The sequence below is a fragment of the Aythya marila genome, assembly GCF_965140915.1.
Source record: "Aythya marila genome assembly, chromosome: 6".
Lineage (NCBI taxonomy): Eukaryota > Metazoa > Chordata > Aves > Anseriformes > Anatidae > Aythya > Aythya marila.
This window is the reverse complement of record NC_139047.1, coordinates 6,848,257-6,874,539: the sequence shown is the minus strand read 5'-3', so window position 1 is coordinate 6,874,539 and position 26,283 is coordinate 6,848,257. Positions and strand designations below refer to the sequence as shown.

The following is a 26,283-nucleotide window of genomic DNA, read 5'->3' as shown; positions in this document are numbered from 1 at the left end:
GCCCATACAGGCTCCGTACTGGGGGCACCAACCCCATGGCTGTAACCCCCCAGGCCTGGGGAGCCCAATAACCACAGGAGTAGCCAGCTCTCAGAGCTGTATTGTTACCCACACCTCCCCGCCCTAAGCGTAGCTCATTGCTCCTTTCCTTGAGTGTTCCCAAAACTGCCTTACCCTCCTTTCTGAGGGTCAGCTTGTTCTATAAAAATCCGGCTTAGCCTTATTAAATTACCCAAGAACCATAATTCAAGAGCCAACAGGTGCTGCAAGGGCAGCTGGTACGAGAATAAGCCACGGCACAACCAGTGAAGCAGCAGCTGCCTCTTTTCCAAGGCTTCCCCAAAAAAGTCTCCCACTTAAACCCTCAACATGCTGGCAAATGGGGCCAAGAGAGACCCAGAGATGAGCCCTGCCCAGAGACCCATGCCAGCAGGTAGTTTACAGGTGCTTGCTTCATGCAGTGGGAAAAAACCTTGATAGAAAGGGAGAAGGAAAAAAAAAAAAAGGAGGTGGTTGTTTAGCCTGTCCTAAAAAGGTAAGGAAAAAAAGCGTGAGATGCATTAACCAAACTATTTATAGGGCCTCAGCCTGAAGGATGTTTCTCAAGGGACTGCTGGACACCCTTCTGTTTCTGAACATACTGCATACACACATGTTGTGTGCTTCCTCCTTCCAAGGAAACCGTGGATCTCAGTTGCTGGGAAAGCAAACAAAAAGCAAAACACTTCACCATTTACACTGTCAGGCTCCTTCTGATGCTTCCTTGCTACACTACCCCGACACGCAGTCACGTAGCCAGCCCAGTCCAGGGTTGGACATGGCCTGAAGGACCAGAACTCCCATTGCTCGTTCCTCTCTGAACTGCAAGTTCAGTCAACTTTTCAGATATTTGGGGCCCAACCCCAGACTAGTAGCAGAATGGGATGACTTCTCATTTGTGGAGAAATAGGCTGGATTAAGCTACCCATTAAAAAATATATATATATATAAAAAATCATGTTTTTAAAACAGTCCCATGTTATGAGACATAACCAGCTCGACAATACTTCTCTGAACTCTAATTGCAAGCAATCAGGACAACGTCACCTACATTACTCCACTACAGTAAGATCAGAGCAGAAATAATTTTCAGATAAAACAGATGAAAATAAAGAGAATACTCCTTTCCCACTAAACACTCTGAGTGGGAAGGGATTTCATTGAGCTACACAGGGAATGGATTTTTATGATAGAGTTTTGGTAGTTAAAAGTTTCCCAAATATAAACAATTATTTGTAAAAAAAATTTTAAAAAATAATGTCCATATTCTGATAAGACAACATTTGGGGATTATCTTCATTCAGCCATTTATAAAGAAAGACCCACTCCTTAAATAGTAGCCTCTTCCAACTAGTGACAGCTTCAACCAGCCACTCTCATTCAACCATTGTGACAACAACCAGAAAATTGTTACTATATCTTCCAATGAAAACAAGATGTTTTGACAATTTAAAGAAAAAAAAAAAAGTTTTGAGAGAAAGAACAAACCCAGATCACTCAGTTTTAATTCCATTGATAAACCCCATCCCAACAGGTACCCAACCTGAAAGCACAACTTGGAAATGCATGAAAAGCTCTGGTGTGTTTTTTATGAGCTGCCAAACCTTCTGCTTTGCCTCAAAAACAATTAAAAAGTTAAACTTGTTGATTTGACCTACTGCCCACATGCTAGTAACCCCTGCATTGCTCAGAGCTCTGATCCTGGGGGATGCTCCTAAAAAGAAGGCCTCCTCTCCTTATTTTTTTGCTTCCTGAGGAAAGATGTGCCCAGCACCAGCAGCACCACGCTGCACTCCCATACAGCACGTGCTCGCACAGTGCTGAGCTCCTCAGCTCCTCCTCACCCCAGAGAGAGAGACCGGAGACCCCAGCAGCTGCAGAAGGCTGCCCTGCATCTGCTCAGGCTCCAAATGGAAAGAGTGATTCTCAGTCTTGGTCATCTGACACCTCTTGCTATCGTTGCATTTGCTTTGTATTTTAAATAGAACATTGTTAATGAACATACTTTCCATTACTCAAAGCAATTGAGTTTAACTCCTCAGGAGCAGGGCTAGATCCCAAGGGAAAGGTCAAGCTGCAAAACGCTGGCCCTTGGCACACAGCACCATGGAGGGTGACTGATACCAGAGAGCTGGGGCACCATACAAAACCAAGGCAGAAAGGGCAGAACAACTGAGGAAAAGTAGCTCCAACACATGCCACCATGGAAAACCCAATGAGGAAGCTCAGCAAACACATCCTCCTTCTGGCAGAAAAATTTGCATGTACAAGGCTCCTGACTGAACAAAGTCCTCTAATATAACCCATCCAGGGATGTAAGCCTGCTCTCCCATAGCAATATTTTCTTTTTTTCCACACAGCTCCCCTTTTACAGTATTTCATACCATTATTACAAGACCACTCCACTTCAGCAGGTTTTCAAACTAATCTCAGTTTTTAAACTGAACAGGTTCAGTCTTTTTCCAAGCAGTATCTTGTTGTCCATGTAGCCCTGATGTAGCTTAAACCCGCATCCTTCTTACAGCAGGGAGGCTGACTTTTACAGGGGTACAAGGAAGGGCTTAAGTGTCTCATGAAAAAAGAACAGTTCCTTAGTAACCTATTATTTCTCATTTATTTTATCATGAAGAATGCCACGCTTCCCCATCTACCCAGGTACTTACATTTATTTCAGAATGAAGACTGAAACATTGCTGAAGATACAGGATTTCACTCTCACATCTACCTTCTAGATTAATTGGCACAGCATACATGGATATCAGAGCACAGTTTATTAGAGCATTAAACTGAACTTTCCATTACCAAAATCTATGGTTTGGGAGGATGGTATAGATTAGCCCATAAACATTTCATTTCTTCACTAATGTAGCAATGATGGGCAGCAGCACTCCTAAATCAAACTGTTTGTTGTAAAAGAAAGGCTATTGCCAATCCTCTGGAAAGGATTTGCACTAAGAAACGTACAAGGGAGATTGACAAAAAAAGCAATAAAGACATGTGCATGTATTTCCTTAGCAGCATGAAAAGTATTACGAGACAGACAGTTCATGCTGATTAAAAGAAACAGCCATAATAATAGGTATTCGTAATTATACTCTGAAGTATACACAAAAATGCAAAGTGGTTTAGAGACTCACTTCCCAAAGCAAGCAAGGTTTCCAGACTTCCTCGTGCTCCATAATAATAAAATGTCTCTTTCCTTTGAGAAGATCCTCTTCCCAGGCTCTCAGCCCCCATTAAACTCCTTCCACCACCACCCCCCAAGGGCTTGGGCAGACACAAGCCCTGTTAAATCTCAAAAACCCTAGCAAAAGTAACAGAAAATTCTCTCTTTCCAGGTAAAAGGAATTTATTGCTTCCTACACCCTAGTAACAGAGGACATGCACATCCTAAACTGCACATCCCTCCGTAAACAGCATGTATGTTAATACACACCATCCACCTAGTACCCCAGGGGAGGCCAGGGATGCGTGTTTTAGGCTCTGTCCTTTAGTTGTTACGCTTCTTAGGTCTACCAAACTGGAGTCAGAAAAACAAAATAAGTTTTGTCTTGTCTTCCTAAGTATCAGCCGCCCTCCAGATTGCTTGCCCAAGAAAGAGCTTTCTTTGGGTCTTTGTGAAAGAAAAAATGATTCATTTTTTATTCCACACTATACCAAACACTGCCGTTTTTCAAGCTTTTCTCCACACAAATGACAGCACTTATTTACCACCTCATTAATTTAAGAAGTGGTTTCAGTCCAAAGTTTATCATCTGTAATGTTCCTGCATATCCAAAAAGTTAAATTTGGTTTTAATCAACAACAAACATTTCTGCCTTTGTTTAACTAACAAAGCTTCTTCTGCTCAATTTCTTTATAATTCGGGACCATCACTGATCTTTTAAGGGACGACTGATGTTATTACTGGATTTTTTGCACCTCCCTGATAAAATAAAAACCATCAATTAGATGAACCATATAGGTCACATCACGCATATAACAATTTAAAAAGAGCAGGAGTTACCTACTTTTTTTTGACAAGTTTGCTAAGGTTCTGTAATAAGCCAAACCCATAAGGGAGGTCAATACTTACACAAGCTCAGATTGCAGCCCTACTACCATAAAATAGCCCTGCTAAGCACTACAGGGCAATGCAGAAAGGTATAATGGGATGGTTGCAATCTCTAAACCCAACACCTACACCTGTGTGAGACTGGTGCTCAGCTGATTCAGGTTCTTGAAAGCTATGAAACATCTGTTAAAGAAATCCTTTGCTCCCCAGTGTATGTTAAAGTGACTACATTAATCTGTGCAAGTCTGTAGGAGCTTTCATCACCCCAGTTCTGCACTACTCCATTAAATACAGACTGACTCTCTCCCAGCCCCTTGCTACACTGGAGATAAGAAAACTTACTTTTCTATTTGCCTGCACTAATAGGTGCAGGCAAATAATGGCTCCTGGCCTCTGTGTCTAACACAATTAGCACAAAGCAGGGGAATGAATTCATAGCACAAGCTGCAACTGAGACCTCTCAAGCTCATTTCACCCCACTAACACTGAACTGGTGAGAACATTTTTGGTTCTGAGTTAACAGCCTGAGTTAGGCTGGATCTCAGCTGAAGACCCTGAAGGAAATGGAGGAAATGCTGAGTATCTCGTTAGCACTACAGCATTCAAACCCTCAGAGATGGTTAATTGAAAAACAAAACAAAACAAAACAAGAAATGTTGCAATGTATTCTGCAAATAAAATACCTAAGCTTATGTAGAAAAGCTACATAATTTGGAATCAGGAGACCTTAGCATCATAGTTACTTGGCACTTATAAAGAAACAGCTAATGGGACTGATCTCAGCATTAACTTTATTATTTGAGCACTATTAAAGCAGTCGAACAGAACGGCTTTCCCTCAAATACCAAACAAATAATGAATGTGAAGTCTGAGGCTGTAAGCATTGATATTGCTTGAGGAGAGACACTTTAAAATGCTATTGGAAGTGCTTGTTGCCAGCACACAGGATGCCACTCATCTTGATTCTGATATAATAGAGAGCAAAGAAGTACATTTTCATCCTTGTATAAATACACCATTGATTACATACGCAGGCAGTAAACCAGTTCTGGGAGATGAGGCCATATGTGCACAGCCCTGTTTCAGACAACAACAATACTTTCAACCTCCAGCAATATAAATTTCACATATTAACATCCATTGTGTTCAGTAAATGCCATTGTGTGCCTTTTACATTCAGAAACTGCAGCTCTGATCTGTGTCACTTGAAAAATAAGTAAATTTTAAATGGTCTGTGTCTGATGTACATAGGCCGACAGATCTGAGTAAGAGACAAACTTTGCTGAATTTTTGAATTCTTCACAGCCATCTTTGCAAACTTTTATCCCATGCCATGTGCCAAAGGGAACATAGACTGATGAACATCTCAGTAGCTGAAGTTTCCTTCTATGGTTACAGACCTACTAAATTCTCCCTACAGTAGAAACCCCTCCAACTTCTTCACTGGGAGTGCTGCTGTTCCTGAGCTCTGATAGAAATGATTTTGAAAAAAAATTTCTGAGTAACTCACATAATCCTGCTCCAAATCAGTACCGGCACATGTTGAAAACTGCTGACAGCTGCCTAACTCCTAGAAGATGTGCTGGCACATGTATGCATGAGAAGCCTTCACAGACTCAAGCCCAGCACCCTAGATTGGCAAGTCCATTTTAAACATGATGGTTTGAAGTTTCTCATAAAAAGACATGAGGAAAAAAACCTTGTCCCTTGGATGGACATCTTCTCCATCATCTTCAGGCCAAGCCATGCTCTCTGCTCATAAGACTTACACACTTGATTCCCACATCCCTCTCCTTGCTGATACCCAGCTGACTGACTTCCCATAAGGGTCTTGGAGGGCTGCGGTGTCTCTCCAGTGAGAAGGAGCTGGATCTCCTGGTAGTGGTGTGTCTATATGCTACGTGTGGTCAGCAAGTGAGAGCCTGACCATGGTGCTCTGTCGGGACAGAGGAAGGTTATCGGTGCCCCAAAGGAGGCCCACCACTCATCGGCCACAGTCTCTCTGTCACATCACATCACACACGCATATTAACACCGTGTAACCCCAAGCAAAGGCTCAATAAGGACAGTCACATATCAGAGGAGACGTAAGTTGAGAGCCTGCATCTTGTTCAAGCTTGCCCTGCGCTATAATGCCAACATAGAAAAGTTGGACAAAGATCATGCAAGTCCCCTGATGGCCAGACATGCTAAATTGGCACCTGGGCTCTTCTTGAAAGAAGACAGCACATAACCTTTAAATAACCTACTCAGAAACCAAAGCTCTAGGGTATTCATATCAGACATGAATAGTTGGGCACTCTCTTTGCAAGAGACTGAAAGTCTAGAAAGGGAATAAAGAGCTTTGTGAGAGGGCTCAGTGCTGTCCCTTACTGTGTTTTTGAAGCTTCTGTTTTTTCCTGCAGCTTGACTTTACAAACAGCAGCACCACTACATGTAGCAAGGCAGAGGAATACACTGAATCATAGGTCTTTTAAAAGGAGTCTCTGTTACCCAACCATGCAGACAGCCGAGGCCCTCTGGCAGAAGTCATCACCTTCAGGGCTTGTACCCACTGTTTACCTGCTGTCTGAAGGCCTCTGTTCAATGACTGATCAGCTGTGAAAAACATGCCTGCAAGTGGTTCCTCCACTTCAAACTGGATATCAAAAATGATTTAAAAGTCACATACATGCCAACTGCACAGGAAGAGCTCTAAGAAAAACTAGGAAATTTGCATTCAAGGCCTGCAGTTACGTGTAGTTTCCCCACATAAAATCATCTGTTGTTAAAACTAAATCCAACACACCTATTCCTAGAGGAGAACATGCTTGCACAGCAATAGTTGCTGCTGCAGATGTCATAGGATTAATGATGTCCTAGTCCAGGAACACAAGTGGAAGCTTGTAGATGGCTTATTTGACAGGAAAAAAAAATGCATGCAATGGGATTTGTTTGCTCAATTCCTTTATAATTGTTTACCTGCAGTGGAAATAAAAGACAGCAAAGAATAACTCTGAAAAAAAAAAAAAAAAAAAAAAAAAAAAAAGAAAAAAATAAGAGAATTCCTGGCAAAGAACTGTTCAGACCTGGAAAGCTTTGCACAGGCTTTGTATCTGGAGAAGATATACTCCTCAGATGAAAAATAGGAACATTTTGACCAAAACCAGAACAAATTTCATTTAATCTGTCTTACCCACAGATCTCCACCTGAACACTTTTTCTCCAGGTAACCTACAACTTCCTTGTTTATAAGTTTTGCATTTTGCTAGGCCCCATGCACTTTTTCAGCATTATAATGCTTTAAATTACATTCCTTTTAGTAAACACATTTGACATTGTTCCCAAAAAAGGAGGCACTGAAGAGACTATGGGTTCTTTCCAGCTGTAGCAATGACCTATAAATGCTGAAAATCATAAAAAAGAGCATAAATAGTGACCCAAAAGAGGGGTTCAGCCAAACCAAATTGCAACAAAGCCCAAATGTCACAGTGTCCTCAGATCAGGGCAGTAATGCACTGTGTTAGAGCCCCCTGAATCAGTGCCTTAATGACATGCCGGCAGCACTTATGGTATGAGAAAGGTGGTGATACTAATGCTGCGTATGACTGGGGACTGTAGTGCTTACTGGTATAACACAGATTGCTCTAGCAGTTTGGAGTCTTAAAGGAAAAAGTCTGGCACTAGCCACACAATATGAGAGCAGGAGAGCTACTAGTTCAAGAGAATTTATGACTATGTATGTATGGCAATCTGCATCTCTCCCCTGAGCTGCCTGTACCACAGGTCAGGATGGACAGACAGGCCATTTACTGGTATGGCAGATAACCTTAACAAAGAGAAAGATTCACCGTGAAGAGGGGGAAAATCAAAATCAGAGACTCACCCTGTGACTATGTCCACATGAGGAACGAAGATGCAGAGACCAGAAGGAAGGTGTACACCACTGTCACTTAACACAGTGCTGTGTCCCTGCAAACGTGCAGAAGGCTGTGATAATTAAAGCACTATCCCAAACTGGAAACAGCATCTAGAAGAAGGCCGGAGATGTGTCCGCACTTTCTGCTCTGCTGTGGTAACTATTTCTGTCCTGTTTTCTGCAAGCAGAAAGTAAGTAAATAAATAAAAAGAAAATAATTGTTCTTAACGTCCATTTTTTTTCACAACCACCCTTATTCCTCCCTCCTCCCCCCCCCCCCAAAAAAAAATGAAAAATATCACTCTGCTTGCCACTGTCTGAGGCATTTCCCGACCTCAGGAACTGACATAGGAAGCCTAGGCAAAGCCTGTTTTTCTGTGGCTTAGGGCAGCAGCTACCATCTCATAGCTCTTTTATAATTTTATCCTGTGTGTGGGCAGTGGGATTTGTCCTGCCAGATCTCATCGCTGCAACAAAACCACCAACTCCTGTGAGCAGGGTAACCAGGGCACCCCCAAGAACATGAATCTTCTCCTTCTCAGCCTCAACAGACCCAGGACCAAGGTGCTAAACTCATCCTGGAGCCAGTTCATGGGGTGCACTCCATGCACGATGGGACCTCACAGGCAGGCTCAAATCTTACCTCTGGGCACCCAGATTCAGCAATTCCCACCAGTTTTTTTTATTCATTTCCTCTTGACACCCCTCTACATTAACACTTTCTCCTGCATGCTTCTCTCCTGCCTAATCCGATATAATACAGGATCAGGCTCCTGAGTGAAAAAATGGTGTGTATTTTCTGGCTGCAGTTAGTTTTCTGGTAAGGGTGCTTCTGGTAGCACAAACTGCATTGCCAGAATATCAGACCAAAACCAGGAGAAGCAACAGTCCCTTCAGCATGCCCATCAGTAGCAACAGCAATGCCTCTGGCGCCATCGTGTGGCTTAGGCACAACATTGCTGAACAAAAATGAGGAATTTTTGTCTTAAAAAGAACACAACAGGTTTAGACTATGGCCTGATGTACAGAAACACCCAGATCATGGGAATTCTCTCAGAGAATTATGTTCTATTCACCTCCTTGTAAATTACTAGCTTTAGAATAACGACTTTGAAAGCTATCTTCTGTGTCACTATGCTTTTGAATTCTGAGCCACTTCAGTTTTTTTGTTTTGTTTCTCAGCAAATATGAGGGTTTGAAACCTCCTTTTTGCTTACGAATTTGTGCCACCTCATGACTCCAGGAGATAATGCCTGAAGCTCCCCCTCCACCATGTGGGGAGAGAGGAAAGCAGGTAAAATCTCACTGCCTGGCGCTATATATTGTTTTAACCCAATCCTCATCACAACCGTTAATTGGTGCTATTTTTTTTCTAGGCAGTTTGTATTTCAGGGCTTTGTTAAAGGAAACAGGCAGGAGCTCCTTCCTGAGTGGAAAGATGCTCTTTGATCCTCAAAACTTTCCCAGGTGGCTGACCCAGGAGAGAGGGGACGCCACCAACAAAGCCCTGCGAGAAAGGGCATAACAGGGATGTGGTCGTGAGGTAAAAATAAGAGCGCCAAAAATTTTGGCACGCTTGTTCTGTAAATTAAAACCCACCTGGGGCCTGTGGAGCTGTCTGGCTGCTGAGAAGGACAGTGAAGGGTGGCTCTTCTTGGGCACAGCCCCATCCCTGAGGGGACATTGCCTCAGAGGAGGCAGGACAGAGCCGAATCAAAGGCCTCCCAGAGGTTGGGAAGGATTCATGCCCGGTGAAATCTCTCAAATAACCCTTCAGTAACTCCCTGAGTGCACAGCCCCTTGCACCCCAGTGCCCACTCCCCTCTTCACCTGAGCCACGATTGTTTCTGCTTCCTCGCTTCCTTCCATAACGTGATTTCCAAACTACACTTAAAAAAAAGCACAGCTATTTCAACATAATCCTATTGTGAACACGGATGGATTAGAAGGAGTTTATAAACGAAGGTAGGCAGAAGCGCGCTTCATCACACAGGCGTGTATTTCACGACAGCCTTCAGGAACCAGAAATCCTTCCCTTTACAACACAAGGCAAGGAGGGGAGCAACGCCTCCCTGACTGCAAGCTACCGCTGAACAAACCGAGGGATTATATATTCTGCATGGAAATATAAAATCAACCCCCGGGGAGGCGCCCTAGCAGCCGCGATCGGCGGCGGGGGCCCGGCGCTGCCTCACCGCCACGCCCCGGCGCAAAATGGCGGCGCGGCTGCTCCGCCTGCGTGGGCTCCTGCGGGCCGCCGGCCCCCGGCCCTTCTCTGCCCAGGCCAGGTAGGGGGGCGCCGGGCCGCGGAGTGGGCACGGCCCCGGGGGCCCTGAGGGGGCTTCGAGGTGCGGGGGGTGGCGTGGACAGGTGGGGGGTGTGTGTGTGGGTGTCCGTGTGGCAGTGTTTGGGGCTGGGAGGGGGAAGGAGCCCATTGGGGAGGCGCTGAGAGAAGGGGGTGTCTGTTCGTTGGGCGTTATGTGGGGGCACAGATGGCTAGGCAGATGTACAATGTGCATGTTTAGGCACAAATGTGTGTGTTTTCCTGTCTGTGTGGGGGTGGGTGTGTAAGTGTTTGTGGGGTTACTCAGTGTGTGTACCCATTTACGTACATGTATGTGTTCATACATGTGAGCAGTATTCATACCTGTATGTATCTGGAGGGGTTATAGGCATGTGCTCATGCAGCAGGAAACTTTTAGGCACAGGTACAAGTCTCTAGCTATATAAATGTGTATATATACATCTACAGGTGCCTATCTATATGCGTATGTTGGTGCCCCACTCGCAGGAGGGCTGCCAGGATCTGGGCGAGCCCCCCGAGCATCCTGGCCCCAGTGGCTTTGGGAGCGCGCTGGCAGGGCTGAGGCTGACCTTTGCTCCACTTCTGGTCACACTCAGGGACACGGAGTCCCGGTGGTGACAGCAGGTGACAGGGAGGACGCGTCCTTGCCCTTGTGAGACATGCTGACCTGCTGCAGGAGAGATTTTAGGGGGAGCAGCAGGGCCCCGGTGGCCTTGGGTGGCCTCTGAATTTTGAGCTGTGCCACCGTGGGGCGGTGGAAGGTGGTGGAAGAGCCCTCGTCTGCATGCCAAGTGGGCTGTGCGCCCCGAGTCAACAAAATAGCCAAAAGAGCCGTCTTAAATGTAGCTCAGTGTTGTCATAAGTAGCTTTAAAAATAAGCTGCAGCTTAGCATGGGAAGCCTGAGTCTGAAAGCACAGCAAGCAGGTTGTGATACTGCATAGTTTGGGACAGGATTGGAGAATCTCTTTTCCATTATAATGTAACTCAGCTCTGTGGGTATAATTTCTGCTGTCTTGTGGCAATAAAGTAAAAGCAAGTCAAAGAACCCAACACACAAAGGTGAGAAATGAAATCTCACTTCAGCCATAAAGTACTATGTCCTTTACACTGTAAGCTCCTGGAAAAGTTTTAAACCTTACTGACTTTATTTATGCTTTCCTCATGTGGTTTCCACTACTGAAATCTATCACTGTTTCAGTTTTCCTTTTTTTTTTTTTTTTTTTTTTAATAATAAAAGAACCTTATTTTTGCAGATGTTGGTGTTAAGAGTTCTGTGATGATTAACTGTCCTGTGCTAACCTTTTAATGTATGCAAAAATACTAAAAGCTAGGAGATGTTAGTATTATTTTCAAAGTTAAAACTTTGCAGAAGTTGATGATAATGCAGGGTCCAATACAGCTGTAAGAGTGTGCGAATCCATGTTGTACTTCTATTTTGGAGAGTTTAAATTTTTGCCATAATGGATCCCAAGTTCTGGGGCTTTGGGGACCATGTATGAGATGAAGTAAATAACAGGAATATAACAGTAAAGAACAGGTTGTGAAGGATCACAACCCACAAAAAAACCTTTGCTCGTTCAAAAAGTTTGTTATTTGAAGTTGAACTGAATTGCTTTTTGGAGTTGTGTCATGGGGGGATGAGGAGGTGGTGATTTTTAGCATCTCTGAGGATGAAAATATTTATCCCCTTACTTATGTATATATTCTTATTGTTTTTAATTTTTTTGAAGTGTTAAGGACAAAATATTCTTGCTTTGCTGTCTCAAAGCCCAACAAAGTACGGTATTTATTGCAAGTATCCTTTGGATGTAATAGCGGGTTAGACTTGTGATATGAACTAAGTTTAGCAGGCAGATGTTTCCTTTCTTGTAAAAGGGTTGCGTAAATAGGGATAACTGTTCAAACGGGTATTCGCTTTTCTTTTTTAGCCCTGCACACACTGAACAGCATGGCACAAAGCGCCAAGAACCCTCTTCAGCTAAAAGTTTAACCGATATAGGAACTCGGAGGATCTTCACATCCGATCATGATATCTTCAGGGAGAGTGCCAGGAAATTCTTTCAGGAAGAAGTGCTGCCTTTTCATGCAGAGTAAGATACCTTTCAAACATTCTCGTTTGCCAAATAGTTTGCTTTTATTCCAAATATGCTTTTTTGGGTGTTACTTAATATGACAAAATAAACAGGGTATTTGTTTTCTTTTACCTTCTATTTTCAAATTGACTTGATTAAAACAAACCTGCCTATAAAATTTATGTGTGGATGAGTTGCACACAATCAAAATTCACAGAATACTGAGCTGCCATTATCATTTTAGGCATTTAAGCAGGACAAATGCAGTCTGTAGAGTTTCAGCCAAGTATCCCTATTAACTCTGACACTGGTGTTTTGATGGTAAAGTTAAGGAGACAGTTACCATGTTGTCATCCAAAAAGCATTAACATTGTGTCTGGATTAGTGCAATGGATATTGGAGATATGGTCCTTGCAGGATGGCAAGCTGGAGTATGCATTACCCAGAAAATTGCACAAAATATTGTGGTTTAAATTTGCATGTTTTTTGCTTCTGTGGAAGTGTGCGTGCTCTCTTCTACACAGTAGAGGTGTCATTCTTCCACTGAAATGGAGCTGGAGTTTTTTTCCCCTTATTTTAGTTGCATAATATTATAGTTGGGGGAGGTGAGATGGGAAGGAACTGAGAACATTTTTTTTGAAGGGAATGAACTGAGAACATGTGTTTTTTTGAAGCATTAAGCTGCAGTACTGTCTTGAGCAATTCTACTTTACCTGAAAAACATGCCTGTAGAAGCAATGGGGGGGCTAACGAAGGGCTTATTCTTCAGTCATGCTGCAGGATGAATTTCTTGATGCAGTTCAAAGTGTATCTACAAACAATCGAGATGGCACAACTGAGTGGGTGAGGTGTTGTGGCTCCAGGGCCGAAATGAACAGCAGGAGGCAAAGGAAACTGCTTATGTCGGGATTGTTGCCAGTTTTTTTTTGTTTTGTTTTGTTTTTTTAAACTCTAATCAGGACCTCAAAGTCATGAAAAAGTGGATTTTCCACTACATAATCATATTCTGTTTACAAAAACAGATATTTTCCTTCATCTTTTGTTAGAATGACTTCTGCTTACAAAGCTGCGCCAGATACTGGATCTGCGTGAGGTTAATTACGATCTATGTACTAGCTTGCTGACAGCTATTTCCTAGGTAGATTGGAACAAGTCAGACTTGTGTTCTTGCGTCACTTCAGTGACCTCTGAACCATTTTGTTCTCGCACCTTTGAAGTAAATGAGGAGGCTTCAAGCACAGAATACCAATTGGCTGAGCCAACATGAAGAGACTGGTGTGGCATCAACGAACATGGATGGTTGTGAGAAGAAGCATTAGTGAGGGGTGAGGGTAGAGACAGGAATAGCCCCGAAAATGGGGGGACAAAAAAAAAAAAGCAAATATGGTCAATAGAAGGATTTGTTTAAGATTTCCAGCGCAGGAGCAAAAGCTCTGGGAATAAGCTTAAGTGTATATGGGATAAGATACATTATTAACTGTGGATAAAGTGCTGTGGTACAGCTCTAACACACACGTGAGTGCATCAGAGGAATCTCTCATCCAATTTATCTACCATATTATTTCAAAAGTGTGACTTAAAAAAAAAAAAGCTGTGCCATTAATAGCCATCCAACTTCCTAATATGTTGGCGAACTTGGTAAAAAGGTACTATTTTTCTGAGAACAAGTAATTCCTGTAGTTTTAAATCTGCAGACTGTCAGCAGATGAGCCTTAGCTATCTATTTGTGGACTTGAAACCACCGTGCAGCATTAATTTACCAAAGTACAGTGCAAAGTACACAGGCTGTTGTTTTTCTTCCTTTAGGTTGCTAATGTGTTGACGTGTCTTTCTTAAAAAGCAGTTCTCACTGATGGATTTGAAATCTTTCACAAACTGATGTGTTTATATGCATTTTGTATGTGGGGAAAATAGTGTCTGGAAGATAAGTAATTATCCAGATGGTTGTGGCTTAATCTCCTAAATCCTGGTGTAGTGCTCAGACCACTAGGCAGCACAGCCTTTCATAACAAGGCTTAAAGAGATGTTGGGTTATATATTGGAAACAGGAGTTCAGACGTGTTATATAGGTGATGTCTGTGGAATGCCAGTGGCGTTTGTGGGTTTGGAGGATGGAAAACCTGTTATTAAGCCACCACTTCTTAGCTGGGAAATTGTAATTGTCTCTGCACCCCACTTGTGTATTGCTGAGACTGAAAGTCTCTCTCCTGAGCAGTGAAACCTGGCTGCAGGTGCTGTAGTGGGAAGTGGCAGCCATGACAAATGAGAGGTAGCATATGGGGAATTTAATGGATGACTCTGTTCTTGTGCTGTTTGCAGGTGGGAGAAGGATGGCCAGGTGAGCAGGGAGCTCTGGGAAAAAGCTGGACAGCAGGGCTTGCTGGGTGTTGCTATTGCTGAAAAGCATGGAGGCATTGGAGCGGATATTCTCTCTTCTGCCGTGGTCTGGGAGGAACAGTAAGTACTAGACACTTCAGGACCAGTTTCAATCATGTTATCAATAACCTGTTTTCGTCATAAGAATTCCTCTATGGTTACAGAAAATAGTGTTTCTCATGAGAAGGATACTTTAGACCTATGTAAGTCCCTCCTGCTTTAAGTATTCCAGATAATTGTTTAAGTAATAAATGTCATTGTGCTCTACTGCTAGGACCAAGGGAAGCACTTTCATTAGTCTTCTAGGTCATACAACAATTTGGCTGTGAATGTACATTCTATAAATAACAGTACAAATGCCACGTGTTCAGGTTATGTATGAGACTTCTGTGGGGTCGGGCTTTCTTTCAGTGTTGGGGCCATGTTGTAAAGTTGTCAAGTTCACTGTTTAAATTTCTGCCTGTACTGTTTTGCTTTTTTCTCCACTTTCCAAGGATGTACGTTAACTGCACTGGCCCAGGCTTCAGCCTTCATTCAGATATAGTCATGCCTTACATTGCAAACTATGGCTCTGAAGAACAGATTAAGCGCTTTATCCCTGAAATGGCTGCAGGCAAGTGTATTGGTGCCATTGCCATGACAGAACCTGGGGCTGGCAGGTAAGCTAAAAACAAAGACAGATGGTCATAATGTTATGTGCAGTCTACTGATTTCTCAGCGGAAAAAAATTCACAAACATCCTGGTTATATGGTCATCTTAGTAACTACACAACAACCTAGTATAGGTAGGACTTCAGACTTACAGATTACAGCTTTGTCATTTCAATACTCTTGCTTAGAAAGCATTTCCTTATTGTATTGCCATCGGCAAATATGCTTTGCATTTGCTTTTATAATATGATTTTATAGTTAATAATCTGCTTGTCATGTGAATATAATTTTAATATGAAATGTAGTAAGGAGAAAATCACGTACATCAGCAAAGAAGTCTTGACTTCTTTGGTATTAGATTTGTTTTGAAACAGGGTGTTGTATTGTTTTTTTCCCCTCTGAATCCTTTCAAAACAGAAGTGTCCTTCCTTTGCTGTCATTATTGAAGGGCAGATAGCACATGTTTTGGGTAGACACAGCTGATCAGGCCGGTTTCCAAAGCAGAGGAACAGGTGAAGAGCAAAACCTTTTGGTGTCACGCTTCTCCAGTTGGTAGGCATTGCCAACAGCTTTTTTGCAGAGCCTCCTCATTAGGACTGAGCCTGCTCGGAAGGTGTCCTTTTGTCTGGCATTTGTCTTCTGAAGCATGTCAGCATAAGGGGAGGCTGAGCCATTACTGATACATTGGTGTCAGTTCTTGATTATTACCACCTCCCAAAAGCCAGTACATTAAAACCACCTCATGCTCCTGTACAGTGGCCTAGATTTGCATCCCTTTTTGCAGTAGGCTTTTGGTTTCTGTTACACTCCAAACCATTTCACCATGTTCCATTTTTCTGTGCATTTTCACTGATTGCATGTAGGGATGGTATGAAGTCTACTTTTATATTGGATAGAATTTAAGAGACAAATTGCAACTTCTGGAATGGTTTCTTGAAGGACCTTTTGAATTTCGTTCTAGTGATTTGCAAGGAGTACGAACATATGCAAAAAAAGATGGAAGTGACTGGATTCTTAACGGGAGTAAGGTAAGTGAGCAGACCTATGCCACTTGTAGCCTTTAGTAGTTGAATGCACTCAGTGAGGGATGTACACTGGAATCAGTGTTTCCTCCTAGTCCTTCCACTTTCTTTTTCCAGTTGTTTTTTTAGTAAGACTTATATTTTTGCTATTGGCAATTAATGGACCAATTTATGGAAGGGTTTCAGCAGGTAGTTTTGTAGCTTTTAAATCATATCTAAACGCTTTCTTTTTTCTTGAACTGGAAGAAGTCCTGCATAGTATAATCAGAACCAGGGTTATTGCTCAGTGCTGAGGTTGAACAACAAAATATGTGTTACCAATGTGAAATCTTCTGTGGCCTGAGTGGCTTGTTAAAATGCAAGCTGTGGAATCTTTATTCAGGAACCTGCTGCTCATATTAGAAAGACAAAACCACTGCATTAGATTCCAAGTGTATGCTGTCAAGCTGTTACAAAGCTGGCAGCATTAACCTCATCTTTTGTTCCCATAATAAGAAAGCAAGAGGGCAGAAGTAAAGTGTTGAAATAGAAGTGTGGGTTCAACAGGTGTGTGGTAGGGTTGTTTTTGTTTTTTTTAAAGCTTCATCTTTCTGTCCTCTCATTTTGTAACCCTGTTGGAATCATAGTACTAACAGAGACTTAAGGCCTTAGCAGAATTTTAGGTGGTGAGAATGCATGCAAGCAAACTTTTACAGTAGGTGTTTAAAAAAATACTCCCTTGTTCTGTGTAGTTGAAGTCAAGACTGCGTTTCTTTTGGTGGAGTTAGGATGAGTCATGGCAGGCGGATAGATAATTCTGCAGAACTGTAGTAAGCAGTTGTTAATAGAAACCATTAATAATGTTTATATTTTATACCTTGCTAACTCATCTTCTTTAAAAGAGAACCTCTCTTAATTTGATGTCTACAGTTGAAAGCGCGTTCTGTCTTTATCATGGGACAGACAAAAGAAACAGATTTGTGTTCTTTAACTTCACAATTCTGATCCTAACCATACCTCTCAAACTAATCCTTCCCTTCGACAGACCTTGTTCTAAAGCAAGTTTTTGTTTTGTTTTTTTTTTTTTTTCCTTATACAGGTATTCATCACCAATGGTTGGATGAGTGATGTAGTGATTGTGGTTGCAGTTACAAACCGAGAAGCCCGATCTCCTGCTCATGGAATCAGCCTTTTTCTGGTGGAAAATGGAACAAAAGGTTTCATCAAAGGACGCAAGCTGAACAAGATTGGCCTGAAAGCTCAAGTAAGTTAATACAACCTCTAACCCACAGTAGACTTGGAGGAATTCTAAAACTGGTTAATTCCTGGCACTAGCTAAATAAAGATAGAATGAAACTGTGGTGTTATCTTAACTCTTGGGCTTTAGAGCACAAAAAATATACATCCAAAGTATGTATGCTGAGTTTGCATATGGATGTCTGAAGCACATGATGTTCAAGGAGAGGTTACAAAGCTGGATTTCTTCACTCTGAAGTTTGGATGGGATGGGATCATGTTGCTGTCTTTAGCTTTGTAAACAGTGTCTGTAGAGATGGAGGAGAACAGTGAAAGGGTAGCAAGGCACACAGGTTACACTGAGGAAATTTCTACTTTGGTGCTTCAGGAAGTGTAACTGGATAAGGCCCTCAGCTGTCTGCGTTGCTGAAGCTGCTTTGAGTAGGATATGGGTGACCTCAGGAGGACCCTTCCAACCTAAATTCTTCTATGACTTAATGCAATAGCATGAAAAAATGGGGTGCAAAAAAAAAAAAGTGGAATGAAGAGATAAGAATGTCAGACTAAAAACCCTTGCACTTAAAATCCTCTTAGGACACAGCAGAGCTGTTTTTCGAGGATGTGCGGTTGCCAGCAAGTGCCTTGCTTGGACAAGAAAACAAAGGCTTCTATTATTTGATGGCAGAGCTCCCTCAGGTAAGAGGAATGAAAGTGTTTGTTGTTTTTAGGAAGAATACAGAGACCCAACTTTTGTCATTGCAAGAATCTGCCTTAATCTTAGAGATGATTCATCTTGGAGAGCCACATCTGTCTCAGAATTGGGATGTCTGTAAACAGCGTCCTGTTGATACTACTGCTTTTTACCTGAGTTACACAGTTTCTACGAATAAATGTTTGGTTCTTTGTGCATTAGTAACAGTCTTGACATCCCACCAGCTCAAAGCCAGAGCTCTGAATCGCAGTTATTGAAGAACCTGCACGTAGGGTATTATATTAAAGAACATGTCGGTTTTCTCATACACTTCTAGTATGGAAGTATGGAATTTTGCTCAATAGACTACATACAGCTTGGAGCTCTCATGACTTTGGCATTCTCTAATGAAAGACCAAGTGTTGCTGTTCTAGCTTTTCTAATTGCAGAACCATATTAAAGATACAAGTTTTTTTTTCTCTATCCATATAGCAAAGTAGAGAAGTTGTTACCAAAATGTCTTGCTAGTGAAAATAACACAGTTTGACTTACTGAAGCTTTGGAATGGTTTGGGAGGACAAAGAGGCAATGCAATTTTTTTCAAAACACAACTGTGCTTTGTCAAAACTGACTGTTTGCCTCATCTGGTAAAGATCATGTTTATTTAATTTTATGCTGTGAGTAAATATGAAACCTGATTAAAGGAAATGTACTGCTTTAAAAAAAGTGCACTCACAGATTCAATGGGATGCATAAGATGACTTCACCTGTGCTAGAAGTAATCGTTCTGTACTTTGTTTCTCAACATGTTATGAGAGGAAGGAAAAACAGGCAGTGTTCTTGTAGGTTTTTGTTGTTTTTTTTTTTTTTTTTCAAAAGTTGTCCTATTGAAATAGGTAAACACAGTGTATTTTGTTTTTGTGTTTTGTTTTTTTTTTTTATTTTTTAACTGAGCTGTGAAAACGAATAATTAAGCATAAATCAATGTGCAGCTTTCAGTCAGTCGGAGTCCTATGGTTGACGTGTAGCTATTTTTCTGGGATGATGTTCTGTCAGCAAAATGACCAACAAGCCTTAAAAGTGGACTTCAAGCATCAAGACATTTGTCCCGCTTGTTAATTTCAGTAATGTAGTGTCTGGCTTGATCCCTAGTGTGACTTCTGCCCCCCTTTCTCAATGAACATCACTGAACATCTGTTTCCCAGTTGTGCATTTACGTGTGTGCGTCTGCACAGAAATGTAGGACTAATTCCCCTGGATTCTGTAATTTGTGTTTCTAAAGGAGAGACTCTTAATTGCTGATATGGCTCTGGCCGGCTGTGAATTCATGTTTGAAGAGACAAGGAATTATGTGAAGCAAAGAAAAGCCTTTGGGAAGACGATTGCACACTTACAGGTGAGTTTAAATTGTAAAACTTGTAAAGCCAGATGCACCATGGAATTTTTATACATTCGTATGCGTAATGTTGAGCAAGTGAAAGTCACTGGACTGTTACCAAAGGATTGCTTGCGGAGCTTCACTCTTGGGCTGTGGCTGATTTTATGCCCAATGTTTTTAAAAACCACTAAAAGGCAATGCATGTATTTTAAGTCAATAAGGTACCCTACAGCAGTACTGCTTTTGGAAGTGAAATATGCAGTAGAAACTATACTGGCTTTTTGCTGGTGATGAAGTAAAAATATTTTTTGCATTTAGTCTTGCATTTTACCATCAGAGCTCCTAATCATAGGGTTTATTACACCTGCTTGGATTCCTGTATGTGCCTGGAATCCTACAGACCGCAGAAGAGCTTGGTGCATGTGCAGGTACTGCAAAACTGCACATAATGCACTGCAGCAACATGATCTTCATGAGAGTGATGCTCAGGGTCCCCAAGCAGTGACCTTGTTGCCTGAGTGCCTGCAAAGGTGTTTGTATTCAGCTTTATGGGTGTAGTAACAAGATTCCTGAGCTACCAGGTAGCTGGGTATTCAAGTGATAGCATTATAAAACTGTTGGATTTACTGTTGGAGTATAGCTCGCTTTTGACAGTGCAAATTAAATTGTATTTTGAGGCATGCTTACGCTATTTGGCTGTTGTCAGAAAGCCCAATAACATGGAAGGCAACATTTGATGTAATTTTCCTGAAAACTTCATCTTTTAAGGCTGAAACAGACCAAGCTCCTGTGTGTTTCATCTGTAGGATAGGAGTGACTACTACTTGTTGGAGCATGTTAGCTTCTTTTGATATGCTTCAGAGATAATTGGAACTTGAATATTTTGATTCTGTCTTTCTTTGTCAAAATCAAATATCTAATTACTGGGAATAGCAGCAGAACTGAGCTCTTCAGAAGTGCTGGAATGGGAGGTATCTTTCTGGAAATCATGATCTTCATTTCTTTTTGAACCGAGTATTCAGAAATACTGGAATTTAGTATGTGCAAGGAGCAGATTTAACACAATAAATGTATTTTAAAGTTTATGTAGGTGTGGAATGCTTTCTAATTGTAGTAGTTCACTGTTCAGAGACCTCCAAAATAACGTTTTTCTAGGGTAAACTGTTGCCAGTCACTAGGAGGCCAAAATTGAGTCAAAAAAAAAAATAATCCATTCTTGCATACCTTTTCAGTTTCCTTTTTGCACTTAAATGTGCATGGAATCAAAAATCTGTTCTAATTAGAGCATTGACTTGCCTGATTCTTTGTTTTTTAATATCGTACTGTAGCAGGACTCAGTTATAATAATTGTCTAGGGAAGCAAGGAGACTTATTCTATAAAAGTTTAGAACAGTGAGATCGGGCAAAACTTCTGTTCCTGTTTGGTGTTTTGATCCAGTTCCTACCAGAACTGCTCCAAGATGATGACATACTTGCCTTACTGGATTTTAGGTATCCTTAGCAATGGATTTTACCTTTTCCATCTAGAAAGCCTTTTCCAGTGTGTCAGAAAAATTTCTGATAGTTGGTCTAAAAACTTCTTTGTTTTTGCATATCTCTTGGCAACGCTTAAACTCTGAAAAACTAAATGCTCAGACGATGCATCCAATGTATGATGAAATAAATGTTACAGCTAGAGGGAAAATACATGCTCCCACAAGGGGGAGCAGAGAGTAACAGCTCCCACTACCTCTTAACTCTGTGCTGTCTGGGAACTTGTTTTCAGGCTCTTGGAGGGTTTTCCCCATAATGGCATGTTTTGAGTTGGTCTGGAGGATTAAAGGGCAGTAAATGTATCTAATAAGATTGGTAAAGATGTAATTGTATTGAAAACAAACTACATTTAAATATAAAGAGCCCAAACTGTTTTGAAACAGTGATATCTTACAGGAATGCTTCTAGAAAATGCTTCCCGTTCTACTTCAAATGTAGCTTAAAAACAGTACTACTTCTACTCTTTCTTTCCTCTGCCTTATCCATCCACTCCCAAAATAAGACTGTACAGCACAAGTTGGCAGAAATGAAAACACAGATTTGTGTGGGACGAGCCTTTTTGGACAACTGTTTGCAGCTGCATGCGGATAAACGCCTGGACTCCTCCACAGCTTCTATGGCGAAGTACTGGTATGTGGTTGAAGTAATCTGGAAATGTTACTTGTATAACCTTAACGAGAGTCTAATAATAAAAACGCTGAACTGCTCATATTTGAACAAAAGATAAAATTACTGTCTGATTAATAACATTGTCAGTTTCTAGTAGAGGCCACTAGCTTTAACTTAAATCAAGTAGTCAACAACAGTGAGTTATGTTGAAAACCAGGGGCTGCTAAAGCAAATCAATTTTAAAGTAATAGCATGCTTTTAAAATAGGCTTCCATTAATACTAAGACCAGGACTCAGCCTCAATTAAAAGTGAGCATTTCATTGGTATTTAGAAAAAGTTACATATTTCTATAACAAGCCATTTTTTATTTCTTAATCACAAGTTAATTTGAAGCTCATATGATACAGAATACTTTTTAGTTAGCATTACTTAGCAATAGTTGTTTGGCCCAGCTACTTTTTGAAGCTATCTGGTTTTGGGAAGAAATAGTTGGCTACAGCCAGTGCTGCAATTGAGACTAAACAGTTCTTCTTTTATTAGCCAGAACTTCTCCTCCCGCTCCCTGTATTTGATGGTGTTATCTGTTAACTTAGGCTTAACCAGAGAAATCTGGATGAGTAGGGGCATCTAAGATAAGGCACATGAATTTGTAATCTGTGTAGTTTTATCTTGGTTGTAAAGATAAGAGGAAAAAAGCATGCCAGACATTAACAAAAAATGTTATAGAAAATAGAGATTTACAGGTTCTAGACCTTCAAAAGTAAATGTAGAGTTAATAAGCAGAAAATGCTGATGGAATATAGTCAGAATACCTACTATGAAAGTAAGGATTTTATTTGAATGCTATTCTTAGCACTGTTTACCTAGAAATAACAGGTACGTAAGTAGACTCATTCAGTTCTGAGGAGGAAGAAACAGCTAGTGCCAGGTCAGATGCAGACTTGCTTTGGAAAAATCTGTTGAGGAAGTAAGGAATTTGAAACTCCCCTATCCACTCACGTGTTAGTGCCACAGTTTGTCGTGGATTTCCCCATTCCCTATTAGAGTTCCCATGGCTCTTTTCCATAGCACTCTTAGATGGTCTAGAAACTGCTTGAAAGTAGAACTGCTTCATTCCCTAATATTCCAGGGGACTATCTCCCATTGATTTTGCTTATTAACTTTTGCCCAGTCGATGTCTTGATTTAGAGGTTGGGTGAATTTTGAAGTGTAGCTTGTGTCTCTCTCCTGATACCTGGTGAAAGGTCTGTAGGCTTTGTGGTGGCCAGTTGTACTATATAGCTAAATTTGGAGATACATTTAAAGGCAGTTGGCAGTAACTCACTGTTGCAGGTCTAAAATTGGTATAATAAACTGTAAGAACCTGGCTGGAGGGTTGGTTTAGAGAAAGGACTCCTCTTACATTCTTCCATGAAAAGCAATTGACTCCAGTGGTCATCATCTTTACTTCTGTTATCACTCTGAAACTTTTTTTTTCCCCCAGGTCATTTAACTTTGGCTTGAACTTCTAGTGAAGTTAAAATCCTAGGGGTTCTTATGTCTGATTTTCATTGATTGTTTGAAATAACATGAAGTATGTAGCTTGCCAGAAGCTGAGAGATGCAGCACATCTACTTCAAAGGGCATGTTATCCCTCATGTTCTAGAGGGAAGGCTTGCAAAACTGAATGCTTTAAGAAAATTATTTTAGATAATAAAATTATTGAATATTTTGCAGTGAGCAATCCTGTTTAAGAATTGAAGTATTCTTGCAAATTTAAAGCTGTAAAATATTTATGGGAAAATAAAGCATTCCCTAATAATGGTTATAGTTAAAGAGCATCATGGTATGTTGGTGGTGGGGGGCAGAAAGCCTGCAGTGTTCTTAAATTTTATGATGCAACTGAAGGATAAGACCAGAGAATATACCAACCTGCTATACAAAAGAAGTCTCTTAGCCTGTGAGAAAGGTAAACAGGTTTGTTTGTCTTGAACGCTTTCCTTCTCTGAAAGCTCTTCTGTAAGGGGAAGAGATCTTAAATGGTTTTCAATTCAATGTATGTGTTTCTCATCACGCAGGAAGAAAATAGCCCTCACAATCTAAAGTATTTTAATGGCCAACGCTTTAGATCAGTTATGAAATATAGCCAAGAAGTTGGCTATCTTTTTGTCTTGGTAACTTCTCTGTGTCTCTGGTAATGTTTCCCAGCATACATCCTTCTAACAACCAATTTCTTTTTGATCATTTAAGGTCGTCTGATCTCCAGAACAGTGTAGCTACTCAGTGTGTGCAACTGCACGGTGGCTGGGGGTACATGTGGGAGTATCCAATTGCAAAGTAAGTGTAAGATTTCAGACTCGAATGATGAAGGATTACTAGCAAAGTAAAATGAGGCACTTTTACATCTACTTGTCAGTTGTTTTGTGTTAGTACTGATTTACTGTTCCTTTTTCATCATGTTTATTGAAAGGCAATCCTCTGTCCAGATGTCTGCAGGAAAGCTTTGTTTTGATCCTCCAAATAATTCATAACCTGTTGAGCAATTGCCTGTTTTTCACAAACAGAAGTTCTCCTTGTAGGAGTAATAGGGAGGAAAAAAAGTATTTAAAAAAGAAAACGAGCTACTGTACATAATTTATCTGGAATTAAATATATATGCATGAAGGGGAAACAAGGTTGGTCAGCCTAAAGTTTGCCTAATACTGTAAAATAACAAGTTGCCTAATCAAGAGCATGAGTGGTTATGTTCAGCTTTCTGTACCTTTTTAAATGATAAAGCTGAGGGGCTTGCATGTAGAGAGAGATTTGTCATTCCCAATTTCTGGCCTTATGTTTTTTGGAACAGTTACAGAGTTTTTACCATTTCCTTACATTTTCTGGGAAGACGTTTTTTTATTTCTCTATATTCCATTGCCACAACAGGATATGTAGAGCTTCTGTTTAAAAAAAAAAAAAAAAGTTAGAAGGGTTAACTTGAAGTTAAAAGAAAAATAGAAGGGTTAGCCCCAGTTGTTATAAGCAGATACCTAGACTTCGTTTTTTAAACTGAGCAGGTTTAGATTCGTTATTCTAAATATACTTAGAGTATGAAGAGTTACTTTCAACTGACTGTTTAATGTGTGTTTTTAATGCTCACATATTTTGTCGAGTGTCCTGCATGCTATCTCATTAAGTAGGGAGGTCAGCAAGCCCTGCTCGGGGTGTCTTTGAAGTGCTGCTTATCTGTGTGTGCAGCGGCTGTCTGTATGGGGATGGCGATTCCTGTAGTTCAGCAACTGAGCTACAGGGATCAGGGATCATCTACAGGGATTCAGTGGGCTGCACTCTCTGTATAATGATGCAGAATTAGGATGGAAAAGCACACTGTCACCCCGTGTGCTGTCACCAGCCATGCATGTCCTGGGGCCAGTTCCAGCACAGAGATGGAAATGATCTGGCTGCGTGCAGTTTTTCAGCTGCTGGCCCACATGGAGCTGGAGCTGGTACCAGCAGAAAGCTGTAGCCAGGCTGACGGGAAGAAAATTGGCACTTTTCCTCCCAAGGTGTTTAAGGCCCACCTGAAAGAAAGAACTGACAGCGCTGGTAGCAGTCCTGTTGACAGGATCAGACAGGCCAGGGCATTAGAGCAAATTACCATGATAACTATCAGGTTGGCTCTGCAGGAGTTGTTTTTTCACAACAAGGAGGCACCTGGCTCCCAGAGGTTATGCAGGCGTGCTGTTGTCGATCAGGACGTGTGCGGGGGTGAGTGGGGTTTTGGTGGCCAGAGCTGAGTTAATGCACAGGAGATGTGAGGGAAAGAGGGAATGAGAAGCGATGGGGGGAAAAAGCAGTAGGAGTCTGGTTTTGTAGAGCTTTTAAAACACCTTGATGTGTGTGAATCTCCTTAGAAAAGTACCAACTTTTGTCTTTGAGTATCCCACATCTCAAAGTTACTGTTTTTCCCATTTCTCTTTTTATTGTGTATACATTCTGAGAAATGCTGATTTATTTTTTTTTTCTTTTTTTCCCTATCCTCAGAGCTTTTGTGGATGCCCGCGTTCAGCCCATCTACGGCGGCACCAACGAAATAATGAAGGAGCTCATTGCTAGGGACATTGTCAGTGACAAGTAGGGCGGGCGCTTGCCCCGCAGAACCCCTCCCCACCCCCTTTTATACTAACACATGGCTTAACCTCAGCCACCCGAATGTAAGTAGAAGAGATTCGCCTAGCACGCCAGCTCCTTCAAGCAGACAAAACCTCGAGGAGAGGGGCGGTGGCAGCAGGAGCAGCTTCCTGGGGAGTCCTTGCTTCGACCGCGAAGCCCTGCGTTGAGCGGCATCGCCCCGCGCTCTCAGCCGCCCCGTGCCTTACCCCCGCTGCCCGAATAAAGCCTTTCTATGCACACCCCGCCTCCCTCGCTCCGGGCGCGCCGGCGCGCCCGCGCGCGCTGGGGAAGGGGGCGGAGCGTCTGGGGG

General features: G+C 41.7%; 1 protein-coding gene across 1 annotated transcript; it reads left to right on the top strand.

The window, feature by feature from the left end:
* Positions 1-10,132: 10,132 nt before the first annotated feature.
* ACADL (acyl-CoA dehydrogenase long chain) lies at positions 10,133-26,212 on the top strand. The gene is made up of 11 exons (XM_082763417.1): positions 10,133-10,279; positions 12,226-12,387; positions 14,689-14,826; positions 15,240-15,404; positions 16,358-16,424; positions 17,497-17,661; positions 18,228-18,329; positions 19,607-19,720; positions 21,738-21,865; positions 24,075-24,161; positions 25,845-26,212. The coding sequence occupies exons 1-11, from the start codon at positions 10,206-10,208 to the stop codon at positions 25,936-25,938; spliced, it is 1,296 nt and encodes a 431-aa protein (XP_082619543.1). The 5' UTR covers positions 10,133-10,205; the 3' UTR covers positions 25,939-26,212.
* The last annotated feature ends 71 nt before the right edge of the window (positions 26,213-26,283 follow it).